Consider the following 18871-nt stretch of genomic DNA (forward strand, 5'->3'; position numbering starts at 1 on the left):
AAGTTATGAATAAAACTTTTTTTACGACTTTTTTTAAGAAGGTACCCTTAGATCAAATGATGACATTATTTTAAACAAAGGCAGGTATTTCTAAAAATATTGGAAGCAGTTTTAATTTTGATTTTAAAAAAATATTATTATTCGATAATTTTAAATACCGATTTAATTATTTTATCAACAATAAAAAAATACATTTGGTTGCGTGTTTGTGACTTGGCAATTTTTTGACTAATGGCAGCACTGAACGGTTCTTTTTTTTCTTTGAATAGCCCTTTCCGGTTTAGTTCTTGGGGCAAGAAGCCGTAGTTTCGGTTTTTATTATTTTTAATCGCCTCTAATCCAGCAAAATGAGGATCTATAAGGATATTATTACCGGTAATAATGATTATAGTGTTATGCTAGTGAATTTTGTGTCAATATTTCTTTAATCGAGTGCAATATTGTGAACTGTGATTTTGACATTTCATCGGCAGTGATGTCTCATCATCAATTTCTTTCTTCCAACATTATAAATTTGGTGCCACATCTACATACAATATGCTACCTGGTAATATGTTTTCAGTGCTTGTAAAAGATTTGTTTTACTATTTTCAGGTGATGAGATGTTCTCTGACACATACAGAATCAAGTTGGTTGATGAAGTAATTTACGAAGTCACCGGCAAACTGGTGTCTAGAAAGCAAGATGACATCAAAATCGAAGGGTTCAACCCTTCAGCTGAAGAGGCCGATGAAGGAACAGACTCTTCTGTGGAGAGTGGTGTGGATATAGTGCTCAACCATAGGCTAGTGGAAACATATGCCTTTGGAGACAAAAAATCTTACACGTTATACCTTAAAGACTACATGAAGAAGTGAGTGTTGTGCTTGTGATAATACTTCAACCCAAAGTGATTCAGTGTTGATTGGCACTGGAAAATGCAGCTGTCCTAGTTTTACAGTTAAGGAAAATACCACGATTCTTCTTTTTTGTTAACCTCATTCTGTAACAGCTTTCACAAATGTGGGCAATTCATGGAATTCCATTGGTAACATTGTTTATAGCCTGTAATAGCGTGCTCAACCTTATCTATGTTTTGGTTAGACATTCAATGTCATGGCTTATCAATTGGCCATTATTACTATCTTTTAGCTGTACTTACTATTCATGTTATATCAAAGGCAAAAGGCAACTTTTACTTGACAATTGTACCATCAAATTACTTTTATTACAGCTGCATTTTTCAGAGCAAAAATTACATGTACTTTAGTTTTAGATTACCAGTATTTACATCTACTACCTTGACAATATGCATTTTATTACAATCATAGTTTGCGACTCTTTGTTCATCTTGAATAGAGTATTATGACTCGCTTTAACTTCATATAATGCATTGGATCTTTGTAATTTAGTAATTCAAATGTACTTATTGAGATTTGTTTAAAGTTCAAATTGTGAAGCAAATATTACTATGTATGTACCACTACTAGTATTAGGTGTGGCAAAACTATGATTGTGACGAAATGTATGTAAAATTGCTTATAAAAGATTTGCTACTACTCAATTACAATAGTTTATCTAAAATGTTTAGTAAATGTAACAATGTAAGAGAAAAAGTCCCCTAGTCCTCTTTATAGTCCCCTACTGGGAACATTCTGTAAGTGTATTTGAGTCTAGCAACTCTTTATTTTTATATTTAACTACTAGCTTTCCGCCCGCGGCTTCGCCCGCGTGGAATTTTGTCTGTCACAGAAAAACTTTATCGCGCGCGTCCCTGTTTCAAAAACCGGGATAAAAACTATCCTATGTTCTTTCCCGGGACTCAAACTATCTCTATGCCAAATTTCATCAAAATCGGTTGCGAGGTTTAAGCGGGAAAGCGTAACAGACAGACAGACAGAGTTACTTTCGCATTTATAATATTAGTTGGGATTTTGTATTCCTGTCTGATCAAATTGGCTTGAAAATGTACTAATAAAATACGAAATGTATACTTTGTGGCATCATCTAATACCAAGGGTTGAATATTCAATGTCAGCCCATGGAGCTTATGATGCAAAAGCAAATAACTTTAGTGAAAAAACATTCATTCTCATAATGTTTGTTCATGAAATGGAGATGACAATAACCCAAATGTTCACTGAACCTAGAAATGTTGTTAATTCTGGCAATACTTATGTGACAACTTTATTTTTCAGATTAGTATCAAAATTGGAAGAGAAGGCCCCAGACCAAGTAGATGTATTCAAGACCAACATGAACAAAGTTATGAAAGACATCCTAGGCAGGTTTAAGGAGCTCCAATTCTTCACGGGGGAATCCATGGACTGTGACGGCATGGTCGCCATGATGGAGTACCGTGATGTGGACGGCACACAGATCCCCGTCATGATGTTCTTCAAACACGGTCTTGAGGAGGAGAAATTCTAACTTGTGTTACTGCTTAAGTGAAAGTACTCATATTCCATAACACTCTGGCGCCTAATTTTTCATTTAATTTTTTTATTTATTTACAATCATGTCTGCATCGGCTGGAACCGGCTATCTCCCCATTACAAGGCTGAACATTTTTGTAATGTTACTAAATGTTACATAATATAAATAAATAAATGAACAATTAACATATTGCCTGTTTATATTTTTGTAAACCTTTGTTATTATTTTAATTGATATCTATTTTACTAATAAAAATGATGCATCACTAGACTGGTTCGCATATCGGATTACTAGGGTAGGGTTCGAGCCCTGCTATAAACATGCAACATAGTTGATAGATCCATTCTGAAATTGTCTTGACAATCAGTTGTACAAGTACAGAAATCTCACTCATCCTTCCATCCTTATGGTAATAGATGTGATTTCAATACTGGCGAAAGTGGATTTAAGGTTATTGCTAAGATCGTAGTCTCATAGACCCTGGACTAGCCAGTGGACAAAACAGAGGGCGCTACTATCAATACTGGGTTATTAGTTCCAATTTTTGCCACGTTATGACCATAAAAATATGTCATTTACAGGAGGGCACTACTATCAATTTTATAAGTTCGGTTTTTTGCCATTTTTATTATGAAAACTGTAGGCAATAGGATCGTAGTGGTATCTCAAACTTGCAAGCCATGCGCTCCTGGTACTTTTCTGAATAGTCTCTAATGATGAAATACACACCGTAATACCTATTTCATAAGACCTAATTTAACTTGTGCTTGCTCTTGTTTGTTTGTGAGTTGGTTTGTCACGAATTTTCACCACTACCCTCAAAAGAAGTACGGATAAGAGAGATAGCATTATATTAGGGTCACATTCTAACTTAGTGTAAGAATGACGCTACGATATTATTGCACATGGATATTTGCACTAAATGTCATTGCCGGCGATTTTGATTGGCCGAGCTATTGCTAAAATTATTTCTATTGGTCATTTCAATTTTCCTTTAAAAAAACCGAAGGCAACGAGGTCATGACATTAAGTCCATGAAGCTAAATGATTAAGTCACATGGTTACCTCTGTGCGTATTCTGCTCTCCTGGTACTTTTGTGTTAAAACAGTTTATTTGTGACGGCATTTTCCAGGTTTCCTCGCACTCTTTGAAGCTTTCTTTGAAGCCTGCGAACATCCAGCCAGTGACATGCGTTGCCGTATTATAATAAATTACACAAAAAGTTAATTTTAACGAAAGTTGTATTTTGAATTTTTGCTTTTGAATTTAGGTTTTCGGAAGTAAAAAAAGTTGCACCATAGGTTAAACTGCACAACTTGTGGTTCTATAGGACCTTGGAAGGTCAGGACTGAAAGTCAATGGTTTACTAAGAATACAATTTTATTTTTCTTATTATTAATACGCTGATAATGTTCCTGATAGCTTATTAACACAAATTAAGGACTTATTTACCTATTTGTTATAATTTCTGCTAATTATCTGTAAATACGATTACTAGAGTTGATTACGTTATTCGTGCCCATGATGTTTCATGTCATTTGCGGCTTTTTCAATGTTATCTTCGAAAACACTAGGCAATAGGAACGTATTGTGTAGTGGTATTTCAGATTATTTAAGACATGCTCTCCTAGTACTTTTCGGCCAAATACTAACTTTCGCAAAATGCAGCGTAGGATCTGTGTCATAAGACATAATTTAAGTTGTGCTTGCTCCTGTTTGTTTGTGTCAAAAGAAGTACGGATAAGAGAGATAGCATTATAATAGGGTTTCATTCTAACTTAGTGTGAGAATGACGCTACGATCTTGTTGCACATGGATATTTGCACTAAATGTCATTGCCGGCGATTTTGATTGGCCAAGCTAATGTTAAAACGATTTCTATTGGTCATTTCATTTTGCCTTTACAAAAACCGAAGGCACCAAGATCGTGTCATTAAGTCACATGGTTACCTCTGTGCGTATTCTGCTCTCCTGGTACTTTTGTGTTAAAACAGTTACCCGTCTGTGGCTTGGAGCATCTGCTCCCAACGCACAGAGGGACGATCTTGTTGCACATGGATATTTGCACTAAATGTCATTGCCGGCGATTTTGATTGGCCAAGCTAATGTTAAAACGGTTTCTATTTGTCATTTCATTTGGCCTTTACAAAAACCGAAGGCACCAAGATCGTGTCATTAAGTCACATGGTTACCTCTGTGCGTATTCTGCTCTCCTGGTACTTTTGTGTTAAAACAGTTACCCGTCTGTGGCGCGCGGAGCATTATGCTCCAGACTCAAAATGGCCGCATCTGTGGCTTGGAGCATCTGCTCCCAAAGCACAGAGGGTACATATTACAATGTATTGAAATTTTTATTTTGTGTTACTATTCATAATATGGTTACATGTACGTGTTCACTAGGAACTGGGCTGTATTTGTAGCAATTATTTTTAAAGAATTTAGTTTGCTTAAACAACTTGCTCCTTTTGTTTTCCGGAAATTTTAGGGGTATATTCTATAAATAAAAACTAGTTTTTAAAGAGTCTTAGGAATAAGTATTTCTAAAAGCATATTTTTGGAGATATTGTGGATTCTAGATTTAGAAGATACCTAGCTAGTGTATCATCAATCTAGTTTTTTTTTTCAAAATTGTCACCTAGTCTTTTTGTGCAGACTTTTTATTGATAAGTGTAGGTACTTATGTAAATTATGAATTATTTCAGTGAAAATTAAGTTTTTAAATAATTTCGTGTGAAAAAAATGTCGATTTTTTTTTAATTTAACAAAAAATGTAATGCCATTCCATTCTTTGAAGTGGTCTTATTAATACCCTAGAGTTCCAGGAAATCAAAAAGAGCACGTTGTATTAGTATACCTATATTAGGCTGTTATTGTTTCTGAATCCTGATAACTTATTTACGAGCTTATCTACCTACCAATTTGCTAAGCAACTTAGTTATTAGCGATTTTGCTTAGATATTAAAATAAGGAAACGTCTTAAAGAAGCACTCAGTAGTAATAATACCCATGGATAATAAACCTAATACTGTACTAATATTCAGTAACATTGTTGTTGATTTTTGACATGACATGAACAGCAATTTTGTTGTTGATATACTTATAAGTAAGGCATAAAGAGTAGAAATTTTGCTATAAGCACGGGGATTGAACCCGCGACTTCAAGTGAAGCAGCAACTGCGCAAAATTGGTCATCTATCTGTACCCCAAGCCCCAAGTCACAAGAGATTTTTCTTTGTTAAGAAGACAAAAGGAAAATAAAAATAAAACACAATTTCGAATTTGAGGTATGTTATATTTATCGAGTTTGTATGTAGGTTATAACTACAATAAAGTACAGAAATGACCGATGATCTATTACAATGTCGTGAAAGTACACTAATCACAATTTCTCATATGTATTAATCATTTTCTTGTATACTTTTTAGGCATTCAGTAGGCACTAACGCATGCCTTTGTCGCTTAGTCTTTAATTTCTCAATATTTACAATAAAGAAATGTCACCATAAGATCAGATTATATCGTGTAGGTCCTTACTCAGTTGTAGATAATAGTCTATGGCCAACAAGAAGCAAGAAATTGTTATCAAGATAACCCTGGGATTATTGATATAGTTCCAAAATACTGGACTGTCCTATCGACGACATTGACAGTGGGGCGCCACCGTCAATACCGGATCGTTGGTTCCGATTTTTGCCATGTTGGAAACCATATAGTTGAACGATGGTAGCGCCCCCCTGTCATTGAGTTTGGTGGGACAGTTCAGCGTGGGTCATCTATATGGTGGATCAGATTTTACATGTTTGTTTTGACATTAAGTTATTTACACTGATCGAATTTCAATCCAATCTCATACAAAACATTGAACATCGAAAGATAAATAATATTAAGTAGGTACTAATAGGTAGGTAGTACCTACTTAGCTAGCTGCCAAAAATTCTTACTTCTTGTTGGAAATAAACAGTCAATGTCATGGACCTATTATAGGTCCATGGTCAATGTAAAAAGGGATTCGTTTAAGAAAATATCCTACGATGATTTTATAGATAGTTTACTAACATGGCATTTGTTATAGACAATTTTAGAATGCATTAAATAAGTACAACAAACTTGTCTTGATTGTGGGCACACTGGATTTTCCACATCAAGAGATATTGCCCCAATATATATTATGTTAAAAAAAATACATAATTAATATTTGACACGACAAACAACCCTTAACTAAAATATTAAATAGATTTAGCTGCAGATGAAATGAAAAAGTTTTAATGATAAATTTAAATTTTAATGTTGCGTAATTGTTTTTTACTTAATTGCATTACATTACAATGCAACAGTTTACAGTGCACCGGCTATTTTGAACTCTTTTTATTGCTTCGTATTCGTATATCATATTAATTAATCCAGAAATTAAGTTTACCTACCTAACGATATTAAGTCATCTGTGGTAACTTAATTTCTCGACTATCTATTTTATATTTAAGTCTAGAAAACATTTGGTTTTATATAAAGCAATCTAATCTATTTCCTCAGACAGCAAACATACACACAGTCTTCATTTTGTAATAACAAAAACAACGGAGTAAATGAAAACGGTAGCTAGTTTAAGAAATGATAACTTAAAAAATAAAATAACAACTGCGCAGCTCCAGCGATATATGACACAGTAAATAAGTAGGGCAAGTAATTCCAACAATCTTAATAAGTAAATTACAATACAATATTAGGATTGAGCATTACACAAATGGATGAGCCAAGCGAAACAACGGGTGCTCCTGTACCTACACAATACGAAGTCGGTGTAAGTGGATATTATACAATAATAGTGACAGAAGTACGAAATCTCATAAGTAGGATATCAGTCGATATAGCAAACAATACAATATCAGAAATACCGAAATAATTTTATGATAATTTTAGAAGAACAAGATCGTATTAAATTTTATAAATTTCTCAATATAGTATAAATATATTTACATCATTATCTCTAATATTCTTCATATTGGTGTCTTATTTAACGCACACTTAATTTATTCATTTATAAATAAAATATTAGACATTAAAAGATTTCTTATGGAATGGTTTTTGTACAAAATCAAATACAAATTCCACCGCACTGGTAGAAATAATTACAATCACATGTTTGCGATGGCGGCGCCGCACTCGTGCGCACACCCGGCCGCGACTAGCTGTACATTGTACGACTCGATGAAAGTCACACTTCCATGCCCGACAACCCATTGAAAAATAGATCCATCACTACTTAAATTTATAATTTACAAATAAGGTACTCTTTTAAACCGAATTACGATATAGGATAGTCCTCACTGGTCTTACGTACACCGGACCCGAGTCACTAACGTCACTAACCGCTCTAGAGCACTACGTCCCGTCACATCAGTCCGTCCATAGAAAACTTAATGGAATGAAGATTTATTGCTAGAATTACAAGATCACAAACGATTGAGGAGAGTCCGTGGCGCGAGCGCGGCTCAACAGTTGAAGGTGTTGGAGTGCGCGCAGGCGCGGTATTCGTCGCGCGCGTAGGCCTCCGGGATCACGGAGTACTCGGGCTCGCTGTAGTCGCTCTCGCGCAGCTCGCGCTCGGCGCGCGGGAAGCCGAGGATGGTCTCGGAGTTGCGCAGGTAGCCGTTCTCCTGCTTGCGCGAGTAGCGCGTGTCCAGGTTGCGCTGGAAGTTCTCCGGGTGGCACACGACGCCGTTCCGGTTGTTCTTCTTGTCCGGCAGCGAGCGCAGCGACCCGTTGTTGAGGTGGTGCGCCGGGGCGCCGTTGTTGAGCGTCATCGGCTGGTGGCGGGGGTCGCCGCCGATGTACGTGAATCCGTTGGCGGGGAGAGTGCCGCCGCCGCCTCCCGAGCGCTGCGGCCGCCGGGCCGAGCCCTGGCCGCCCGACATGAAGAACACGCTCGGGGAGGCGTAAAGCTCTAGCTACAGTTCCGTCACCGGAATCGGCCTGAGGCCGGGCGCGTGCTGCGGCGGCGCCGGGTACTGCGACGGGTGGATGCCCCGCACTATGCAGTCCTCCTCCGTGGAGATGGGCTTGTGGTACTCGAGGTTCTTGCGACCCTTGTTCCACTTGTAATCCTTCAGCTTCTCCTGCATACTCTTGCGGTATCTATACAAAATTAGCACTAGAGTGACGATTGTGGCCACGCAAGCCACGACGATTATGCCAATAATAGTCTGCTGCCGCGTGTCGTGGAGCATGCAGCCCAAGTCCTCAGCACCGAGGTGTTTCAAATTCCTTTCTTTTACATTGTCCGGAGCCGCACATTGAACTTGAGTGAAGTTTGTCTTTTCAGTTAACAATTCTTGAAGCCAAAGAATTTGACAATCACAGAATATGGGATTGTCGCTCAAATCCAGTTGTTTCAGCTCCTTGCCGATAAAAACCGAGTCACTCAAGGTCACAATAGCATTATCCCTCAGAGACACGTGCTTTAGTTTTGGCAAACCTAACAAAGTAGCTTCTTCGATGATTGACAATTTCTTGTTATTAATCAGAGTTACTGTTTCCAAATTAATGTTGTCCTCGAATGCTCCTTTTTCGACCCTCTCCAGTATTGGTGAGCCCACAATTTCAAGTAACTTGAGATTTTTCAAGCCTTTGAATGAGTGACTTTCTAACACGAAAAAGTCGTTTTGTCCAATGTACAATTCTTCTAATCTCGTAAGACCAGACAATTGCTGTGTCGGTACAACATTTAACCTATTTCCAGACAGGTTGAGGCTCCGTAATCCAGGAAGTCCTCTGAAAGCGTCTTCACTAATATTTGAGAGTCCAGCTCCATTCAAATCTAGAACTGCCAGCCGGTTCAGCCCAGCAAACGCATCGTCTGGCAGAAACGAGAACGCGTTAAGGCCAACATGTAACTCGGCGAGACTTCCCAGTAGACTGAAGGAAGTCGTAGGCACTGAACTTAGTTGATTGTCATCTAAATATAGTATTCTTAAGGCAGAGAGTCCGGCGAATGCTCTGGGTTCTATTCTAGATATTCTGTTTTGTCCTAGATTAAGTTCTTCTAATCTGGGGAGGGTTGAGAAGACTCCATTCGTGAGTTCCTCGAGGAAATTTCGTTTTAAGTTCAGTACTGTTAGGGAATTGAGGCCTTGGAAGGTGGTGTTCGTTACTGAGGATAGTTTGTTGCTGTTGAGGTGCAACTCTTGCAGCTTGCGTTGATAAGCAAAGCTTTTTATGGGTATGTTGACGAGGTGGTTCTGGGAGAGGTCGAGGTGTTGCAGTTCCGCGTAGAACTGCATGGAGCTGTCGATGGTTTTGATTTTGTTGTTGCGGATGATGAGCCGCTGGATGGAGGGGTTGAGCGCGATGGGCAGCACGTCGAGGCGGCTCTCCTGGCACACCACCACGAGCGTGTCGTCGTTGCAGCTGCAGCCGCTGGGGCAGTTGGCCAGTGCCGCCGCGCCGCTGCGCCACACCACCAGCTCCAGTGACAATAACACCACCTGGAATACAAAAAACATAACATTTTACCAAAGGAAAGCGAAACAAAACACTCAAGTTAAGCTAATTTACGAATTCATTCAAGGGACTCGGCTTTTATGAGAGCACGAGTTAACGAACGATCGAGTGAAAGCCCGTATTTTGTACTTCAATTTCGTGATGTCATTACGCTAATAGAAGCGCTGTTTGTTTTGGCAATAGAACTCCCCGTCGACGGAATTCAAATGATAGTAGGCGTCCGCGTACACCGTACCTTCACGTTACTCCGAGATACCTGGTATTAATAGGATGAAGGAATATAGTTAATGGCGGGCCCGTAAAAATAAAATAGAACCGATGTAAGACGAGAGGCGAGGTTCGCGGAGGCGAACGCAAAAGGGAAAAAAAAATGATATTGGAATGGGAATTTTGCGCAGTTTTAATTTATTAAAATGCGCTCCTCCGAGGTGCCTGGGGCAGCTTCTTTGCTTCAAAGACTAGCACTTTTATTACGTTTCCTCTTTTCAACAATTAACAGCGAGATCCGAGTGGGAGCCGAGATTCGACTTTGGAATTCCAAAGTCGACTTTAATTCTGTTACACTGAGATTTCTGATAGATGCGATGCCGACAATCCCTCGTCCTTTGGAAGACAAAGCTGAAAGTAGTTTGGCGCATAAGTAAGCTTATTAGCATTTTATGGAGCAGCGGGACTTGGAGACTCAATTGGAAATCCAAGATAGCATCGAGCAAGTTTCAAGTGTTTGTATTGCTTTCTTTGCTATCCGTACTCTGCATTCGTTTGGAACAAAAAATATTGACTTCATTTTCTACGTGAGTAGATTTCGATTGTTTTAAAATAGTTCACCGAACGCTGAGATAGCTCTGCTGGGAGTGTATTTATATGTGCAGCTGATACGAGTAATACCTACGTACTCGTGCCATTATTCAAAGGGTATTTTTTCTCGGTGGCGGGCGCGCAACCAGAAAGCTTTTTAGGTTGGCTTTTACGTCGGCTCTTAACACTGCTGAACACGTTTTCCGATGAAAATGGACGAAATGTGTGATACGTTACCGACATTCGTGCGTAGGTATCTAGTGTTTTTTGCGGGAACAAAAGCGTGTGTATTCGCAACATTTTGCATTCCATTTGCGCGTATCGTTTATGCGGCGTTCCCGGTGCAAATCAGAATCAAAACCCGATATGCGGCGTTATTTGCAGGCGGCGGGGCCGACACCGGTGAAATTTCCGCTAAAATCCAATAAACGGTGGCCGACATATTGCGATCTTGCCGCGGCCATGTTTTGAATGCGCGCGTTTTTTGGTGCATCGCGTCAGATAAGCGAGCCAATGGTTTTACAGCCTAGTGAATTGGTACAATAAAATTGTACTAATACCTATAAATAAATTACTAAGGTGCTTATTTTTGTGACAGACCGGTCATGTTTTTATGTAAGTTAAATTGCGATTTTAAACAAAAAATAGAAATAAAGCGTTATGAATTAAACCGAATAGCCCTTGTAGATTATAAGTACTAAAGAGTATAGCCTCGAAATGCAGGTGCACTCAAGGGCAAAGTGCAGTGGCCGGGTTATGTCGGCGCGGGCGCAGACGCTCGGCACTGACGCCATTGTTTTCTGACCGCACGCGCAGCGGACCCGCATGGACAATCTAGCCGTATTAGCAATGCGAATATGTAGTTTCGTAACGTCTAAAATCGAGAAAACATAATACTGATTTATCAATGCGAAAATAATTCTGTATGTAACCTTTTTTTAGGCCTAAACCACTGAAACCATTTTCATAAATATGAAATAGGTAAAACTTGAAATTGGCGAATGTAACATATCGAATTTCTCGTGGGCGATAGTTAAGTCCTATGTAATTTTATGCATCTTAATGTAGGACTTTTTGGAAAATATTAATTGAAATGATAAATAAAGACTAGAGTCATGTGAGAATTATAATGTTTGTAAGTAAATAAATAATAACAGTCCAAACTGATAAAGTTTGCTCACTAATAAAGGCGACGAAGACGATGCACACAAACTTTTTATTCCCACATTTCATCAACCGTAAGTGATTGGATGTTTTCCTTTCAATACAGCGTCGATCTAAGCTCGCGTAAAATTCTGAGCATGCTCAAAATGCTCAACACGCAACAAAGCAAGCAGCGACGCGGCATAAACTACTGCGACATAGTAGTTGACGAGCGGCTGTAATGAATTGGATCGACTTTTGTAGCTCGTAAACTTGAAATGAATTTTTGAGCTGGTAAGATAGGTTTTATGGGTTAGCATTTTCATATGAAATTGGCGGACATTGTCGGTGAAGATTCCAAACATTGACTAGCAAAGAAACGATTTCAGAAGGCTAGGGAAGAGCTTCGCAGTAGCTCTACGCGTTTTGAACAGACACCTAGGTACTATTGGTCTGGTTATGGTTATGGTCCCACATTAAGAGTGACATTTTCCTGCTTTCGTTTCTTGATAGGTACTCAAGATTTATTTCCCTGCACCTATTAGGATTCAATCGGAATAGGTACATACTCCAAAAATACATCTCCTGAATGCCCAGACGTGGAATGGTTATTATTACAGTCTGTTGTAAGCAGCGTTGCCAGTTTTTTTTTTCGCCAAGTCGGGACTTTCGTACTTTTTGAGTGAAAATAGCGGGATTCTTTCGTTTCGTTTCGTCAGAAGCGGGACATAGTAAAAAAACGTATATAATCAAAGATTTTCAAATATTTATCTTTTTATTTGACTTAAAATTACGTTTACGTGACAATAGGTAGCAAAAGTAGCTATAGAAAATGTATTTTAACAAAAAAATAATATTTTAAATCAGATTTACTCTATCGTTAAATTCGTCTTTAGAATAAAAAAACCGGCCAAGTGCGAGTCGGACTCGCGCACCGAGGGTTCCGTACCATTGATTTATGAAATTAAAATTATTATTTTTTATTTAAGTTATTAGTATGAAAGATTACGCGGTAATAAGCGGTTTACGATTTACGAGGTATTAAAAAAAAACTACTTACTAGATCTCGTTCAAAACAATTTTCGTAGGTAGTTTTTATAGTAATGTACCTACATCATATGTTTTTTTTAGATTTTTCATTTTCTTTTTTCCACTTTGGAAGCGTCTGTCACGCAAACTATTCGGTTTAGAAAAAAAGTATTTCAGAAACCTCGATATCATTTTTGAAGACCTATCCATAGATACCCCACACGTATGTGTTTGACGAAAAAAAAATTTTTGAGTTTCAGTTCTAAGTATGGGGAGCCCCCAATATTTATTATTATTTTTTTATTTTTGCATCAAAATCTTAATGCGGTTCACAGAATACATCTACTTACCAAGTTTCAACAGTATAGCTCTTATACGAGGGCGGCACTGAAAATTTCGGGAATCAAGGAAGTGAAACAACATTACTATTTAAAAATGTATTTATTGCTTTTTAAAGTATTCTCCGCGAACTTTGACACATTTTTCCATACACGAAACCAATCATTGAAGCAACCATTGCATTCGGAAGTTTGGGTCTCCAAAATGGCCGTTTTGTAGGCTTCCACAGCTTCTTCAGGTGATGAAAATCTCTGACCACGCAATTCATTCTTAATTTTAGGGAAAGTATAGAAATCATTAGGGCTTAGGTCGGGGCTGTACGGCGGATGGACTAATAATTCTATGTTTTCTTGCTCTAAAAACTCTTTTGTTCAGTGCGCGGTGTGAGAACTCGCATTGTCGTGATGGAGGATGATGCGGCGGTTGCAGTTCTCTTTACGGAGTTCAGAAACGACCTGTGGCAAACAAATGCTAGCATACTAATCTGCATTAACCGTTCTTTGTCCCCCAAGAGGAATAGTCGCAACATGGCCGGTTTTGGAGACAAACGTGGCCACCATTTTTTTTGCAACACTCCGTGAACGAACAATTTTTGTTGGCTTTAATTCATTTTCGAACACCCAAACTCGTGACTGGTTTTTTGTTTCGGGTTCGTACGCGTATATCCATGATTCGTCACCTGATACGATGTTGTATACAGCATTTGAGGATCCTGCATGTAATCTCCCGAGAGTTCTGACGCACCAAGTAACGCGAGCCGCTTTTTGCTCTTCACAGAGCGAATGCGGTATCCATCGGGAAAACAACTTTTTTACACCTAATTGTTCATGCAAGATTATTTGTATTTGACTCATGCCAATGTCTAAAGTTGCCTGAATTTCGCGGTATATCACATGTCGATCTTCTTCAATCAGCTTACGCACAGCATCAACGTTTTCTTAGGTGACTGCAGTTTTTGGACGACCTTGACGGGGATCATCACTGAGCTTGACACGTCCACGTTGAAATTCAGGAAACCAGCGATAAATTGTGGTTTTGGATGGGGCTTCATTACCAAATGCAGAAATCATCCGGTCAACACACTGTTTTTGTGTTAAACCACTTCAAAAGTCATAATAAATCATCGCTCTTGAATTTTCTCGAGTCAATTCCATTTTCTCAACGACTAAACAAGTTTGACAAGACCTTGTGATACGACCGAGAATCTTTTTTTAAATAAATAAATGGTATACGATTTTTAAAACCCTGGAGTTTGCAATTAAATAGATTTTAATATGACTGGAACAGTGGAAATATTCCATTCCCGATACTTTTAGTGCAGCCCTCGTAGTTTCGGAAAAAAATGGCTGTGACATACGGACGGACAGACGGACGGACGGACGGACGGACGGACGGACAGACAGACATGACGAATCTATAAGGGTTCCGTTTTTTGCCATTTGGTTACGGAACCCTAAAAAGAAAAAAATTAAAAAAGTTTTATTCTTTAGAATAATATGGCGTTCCAAACAAAAGTCTGGTGAAGTGAGTGTCTCTCTCCGAAAAGCGGGACCGAGCCTGTCCCGCGCGGGGCATTTAAATTTGATTTAAAAATCGGGACGTCCCGCCAAAATCGGGACGTCTGGCAACGCTGGTTGTAAGGAACGGTGACTTCCTCGTTTGTATTACACTTATTTTCAGCTTAAAAACAAACAACACAAGATAGCAAACAACCTGTAATTTTGCCCTGATTGGTCATCAAACTTGTTCTCTTCCGGCAGCTGTAAAGCACCCACGAGTCATATTCCCCGTTTCTTTTAAAAAGGTATTACCTCTCATTATTCATAACTGGAGGCGCTAGGAGGCACCTTGCTCATATTATAAGGGCTCGATTTAAATGCAAATTCGCGACCACCTATTTCGGACCGCACTCCGCACTTCTGATCCTTGGCGCTGTCATTAAAACGGTGGAAAAAAGAATGTTTTAAATTTTATTATGGACTTTTGCAATCTGCCAGATGTATTAAGTTAGATTTTATCTTTACATTTTTACGTAATTTTGTACTTATCTAGAAATTTTTTAAGTACCTTCGTAATCTGAAAATAAATTATTGCGATAAAACATAACGTTTTCTGTTCTAAATGTTATCCATCAATGAAATGCATACCCTCACGGAATTATTTACGGAACCCGCGCCCATCAACCCTTTATGGCGACACTCCTTTATTCAAATTGGCAAGTAAATTCTAGGGGATTCTGATTAAAAATGCGAGTTGCGAAGACGGCTGAGGGCGGACACCGAATTACAAATTCAGTTCGGAAATTAGGTCGGTCCGAATATCGTTATGGAGTTATTAAAATTATTCCGCCACTGCGATTTATCATATTTAACTTTGTACATTTTAGTAAAGAAAACATTAATTTTCATTTTGGGACGACGTCGGAATAACTCCGCATTAAATGTAACGGTGGGATGAAATTAAATTGTTTTTTGACAAACAGGCGTAATTAAAGAATAACTCTTCTGATAACATTATATTTTAAGCGAATATGGAATAATTATAAGGATGTTATTGCTTATTCATTAAAATATTTCAGAATGAGTAACAGAAATTACATAACAAATTAAAGACTTGCTAAGTAAGTTTTTGAGATTTTTCGAAGAGAGAATTAAATTATTTCGTACTTCTACTCCAACTGCACTGACGTCATTTTTTTTATTTTTGATTCGAAATACTAAATTCAACAGGATCTGTAACGAAAATACTTTGTCCTGGCCGCCGAGTACAGTCGTGCAGACGCACAATGGCGCTGGCCGCATATTTTATTCCTTTGCCTGTCAATATTTTAAAAGATCTACTCTGGAAAGGTTCTTTTCTTGGCATGTAACATGCAACCTTCCGTTGGTTATTTACCTTTGTTGGACCGGGTAAAGGCATTACGGTGCGGTATTGGCCATAGCTACACTGAAACTACACTACACTGTATTTGGTCTACATTTTCAGCATTTTGGTTTTACCACAAAGTTAAAAAAAATGATCTTTTGTATTACTATAAGTCAGTACCTGAGGTATTAGACTGGCTACCATAAAATTCTATGCCAAATTTCATCAAAATCGGTTCAGTGGTTTAGGCGTGAAAGCAAGACAGACAGACAGAGTTACTTTCGCATTTATAATATTACTATAGATAGTATAGATTGCATAAATAATTGAACAGTTTTTCGTAACCCAAAAACAGGGAAACAATTAGAAATCTAATAATATAGAGAACCACTTAAGGGGTTCAGTCAGACGATTGCCTCTGACAGAGACTGATGGCAGTGGAGGCCTAACCCGTGCCCGTGGATAGATACGTCACGTGATGAAATAACTTTTAATGACTAATGACTGCTGACTTTAATACGATGATCCTTCGCAAGTGGTTTTTAAATCTGTATAGGCATCATAAATTAAAAAGAACTCTTATGCCCGTTTTCACCATCAATCCCTAATTTTTAAGTGACCCCTATGAAAGAAAATTCCTGTTATGTGTTACCATAGGGGACACTTAAAAATTAGGGAAAACGGGCATTAGGCTGAGTTGCACCACCTAACTTTTATCGTAACTATAACGATAACCGGTGTTATTGTATGGAGTTTGACAGATTTTTGACGTTTGTCAAAATTAAAGTAAGATGGTGCAACCCAGCCTTAGTTAATAATAATATGATGGTTGACAAAAAAGTTGCACTTCAGGCGACTTTAGAAGCGTCCTTGTTGTTCAGGAGTTAAATAAATAATTAAAACAAATAAAAATAATTTACTGTCAGACGATATCTATAGTCCATACAGTTAAAGTGGGACTCTCTCGACTTTGAAACTCTGGGTTCGATTCCCAGAAGAATACGGTTATGTTTATCCTGGATTAGGCAAATCGCGCGTGGTCCTTACAACAACATGATTTCACCCTATTAATACAAACAGGCAGAACGCAGAATAACCAAAATATTATGATAGGCGCACCAGATAAACCCAGTTCTACACGGGGTGAAAACAGGCTGTTAGGGCGGAATGCACTGCCGTATCTGAACCAATCATCTATTAATTAATGCGGTATGTTTCGCGTGCTAGCAAGGGAGAACGTTATGTATGTATTTGCTATATCTGTGTGGAATTGAAATTCGTGAATTTCGTGAATTTGAAACCATACATACATACATACATAAAACAAGAAATCCAGATTATATGTCATATTTTATAACTTTGTTACTTATTTTATATTGTGATGCATCGTAGTTGCTACAAATGTTTATCCGTTCAAATATTTATTAACTTATTGAGCAACTGCATTTAAAGAGTCTCAGCATTCTCAATCCAATTTAAAAATAGCAACAAAAAGGCAACAATTGTTCAATCGTTCGATTTGCTGCAAACACACGCAGTTCCCGTTCCCGCCCGCAATCTCGCATCACGCGCTATTAGAGACTGCGATTCCACGAATTCACCCGCATGCGTCCGACCAGCATCTTGAGACACACGTCGCAATAATAAAGCCTACAGACCGCAGCTCCCGGACCACTGGTGATTTTAAAATAGCGCATTTCAGCCCGCTTCATTTGTCGCTCACAAGCGGCCGGCAAATGATTTCAGAATTATGCAGATTCCCAGCAGCCGTGCGCCGCTTTAATCGGGCCCGTTAATTGTTATACGGCCGATTTGTTGTTGCACAAATAGACAATAATTCCGGTTAAAGCGTAACTGATTTAATTACGAATACGTACGGATAAATTACGCGCGGGCGATATATCGCGGTGCGTCACTGCGTTATCGATATTTTCATCGCGATTTATTGGCGCGCCCTGTAATTGGTAAAGCGCACCGAATATGCTCGCAGCGGAATAACTCGCAGCAAATAGATTTTTGTGTGAGCCCGATTGAAAAGTGAATCCGGTTTTTAAATTATTTTTTATTCATAAAATGAAGAGTTCTCGAAATGGAGCAATTGTTGAAATTTACAGTGAAATGCCAAAACTAGCGGTTGCATCGCGAGGACGTAATTAACGCACACGAAACAAACTTTAATGATGGCCGTGACGCGGTGTTATTATTGTGACCGGTATTTTCCCTGTGACATAACTCTCCGCTGCGCATGAAGCAGGTAAACAAGCATTACTCCCGTGCAGAGAATCACATCTGTTTCAATTAACTCCGAACTTTGCCGCTTCATTTGACATTCATTAGAGTTTGTAAAAGCCTTTGAATGAATAATCCTTGAATTTGACTTCCAAACTGCAGCACTGTCAAATTAGCTGGTCTTAATTAAAATGTAAAGTGCTCACCACAAAAGTGTTGGAGAGAAGGAACCGCGCGAGGCCTCGCCCGAAGCGCAGCGGCGCCATCTGCAAAGAACGAAGCGGATTAACGGTGCACCCGATAATTTCAATCGAATGGCCGCTCGTTTGAGTTGCAAATTCGATCGACGAAGTCCGATTAACCGAGTGTTCTTTGAAAGGAACAAAAAAGGTCATCAACAAAATTGGTTGACAGGAGAAAAAATGGGAGTTAAATATAGGTAGGTCGCACGCAATAGGGTGTGACATGTTTTTTGACGCACCTTGGTCGGTCACTCATCATCGGCATTCGAGTTTCTACTTTACCATTAGTTCTAATAGAATTGACATTTATTTG

The 18871-nt window shown here is 38.6% G+C and overlaps 2 protein-coding genes across 2 annotated transcripts; one reads left to right on the forward strand and one right to left on the reverse strand.

Moving 5' to 3' along the window:
• Nucleotides 1-234: 234 nt before the first annotated feature.
• Tctp (translationally controlled tumor protein) lies at nucleotides 235-2604 on the forward strand. Its single transcript, XM_028316214.1, has 3 exons — nucleotides 235-375; nucleotides 595-853; nucleotides 2178-2604. Exons 1-3 carry the CDS (start codon nucleotides 348-350, stop codon nucleotides 2407-2409), a joined length of 519 nt encoding a protein of 172 aa, XP_028172015.1. The 5' UTR covers nucleotides 235-347; the 3' UTR covers nucleotides 2410-2604.
• A 4126-nt stretch (nucleotides 2605-6730) lies between these two features.
• On the reverse strand, nucleotides 6731-18583 carry LOC114361219 (insulin-like growth factor-binding protein complex acid labile subunit). Its single transcript, XM_028316204.1, has 3 exons — nucleotides 18523-18583; nucleotides 8446-9897; nucleotides 6731-8361 (listed from the first exon to the last, which is right to left on the reverse strand). The coding sequence occupies exons 1-3, from the start codon at nucleotides 18580-18582 to the stop codon at nucleotides 7906-7908; spliced, it is 1968 nt and encodes a 655-aa protein (XP_028172005.1). The 5' UTR covers nucleotide 18583; the 3' UTR covers nucleotides 6731-7905.
• Between the last annotated feature and the right edge of the window lie 288 nt (nucleotides 18584-18871).

This window comes from Ostrinia furnacalis, unplaced genomic scaffold, assembly GCF_004193835.3.
Source record: "Ostrinia furnacalis isolate ACB-3 unplaced genomic scaffold, ASM419383v2 OfSCF5472, whole genome shotgun sequence".
Taxonomy (NCBI): domain Eukaryota; kingdom Metazoa; phylum Arthropoda; class Insecta; order Lepidoptera; family Crambidae; genus Ostrinia; species Ostrinia furnacalis.

What these genes read in the sequence shown, in the direction of transcription:
- Tctp (XM_028316214.1), top strand. Translation starts at nt 348, where the DNA reads ATGAGGATCTATAAGGATATTATTACCG. An exon ending in CTATAAGGATATTATTACCG is followed by an intron (nt 376 to 594) that starts GTAATAATGATT and finishes TACTATTTTCAG; the next exon opens with GTGATGAGATGTTCTCTGAC. An exon ending in CTTAAAGACTACATGAAGAA is followed by an intron (nt 854 to 2,177) that starts GTGAGTGTTGTG and finishes TTTATTTTTCAG; the next exon opens with ATTAGTATCAAAATTGGAAG.
- LOC114361219 (XM_028316204.1), bottom strand. Translation starts at nt 18,582, where the DNA reads ATGGCGCCGCTGCGCTTCGGGCGAGGCCTCGCGCGGTTCCTTCTCTCC. An exon ending in TTCTCTCCAACACTTTTGTG is followed by an intron (nt 9,898 to 18,522) that starts GTGAGCACTTTA and finishes TTTGTATTCCAG; the next exon opens with GTGGTGTTATTGTCACTGGA. An exon ending in CCACGGAGGAGGACTGCATA is followed by an intron (nt 8,362 to 8,445) that starts GTGCGGGGCATC and finishes ACGGAACTGTAG; the next exon opens with CTAGAGCTTTACGCCTCCCC.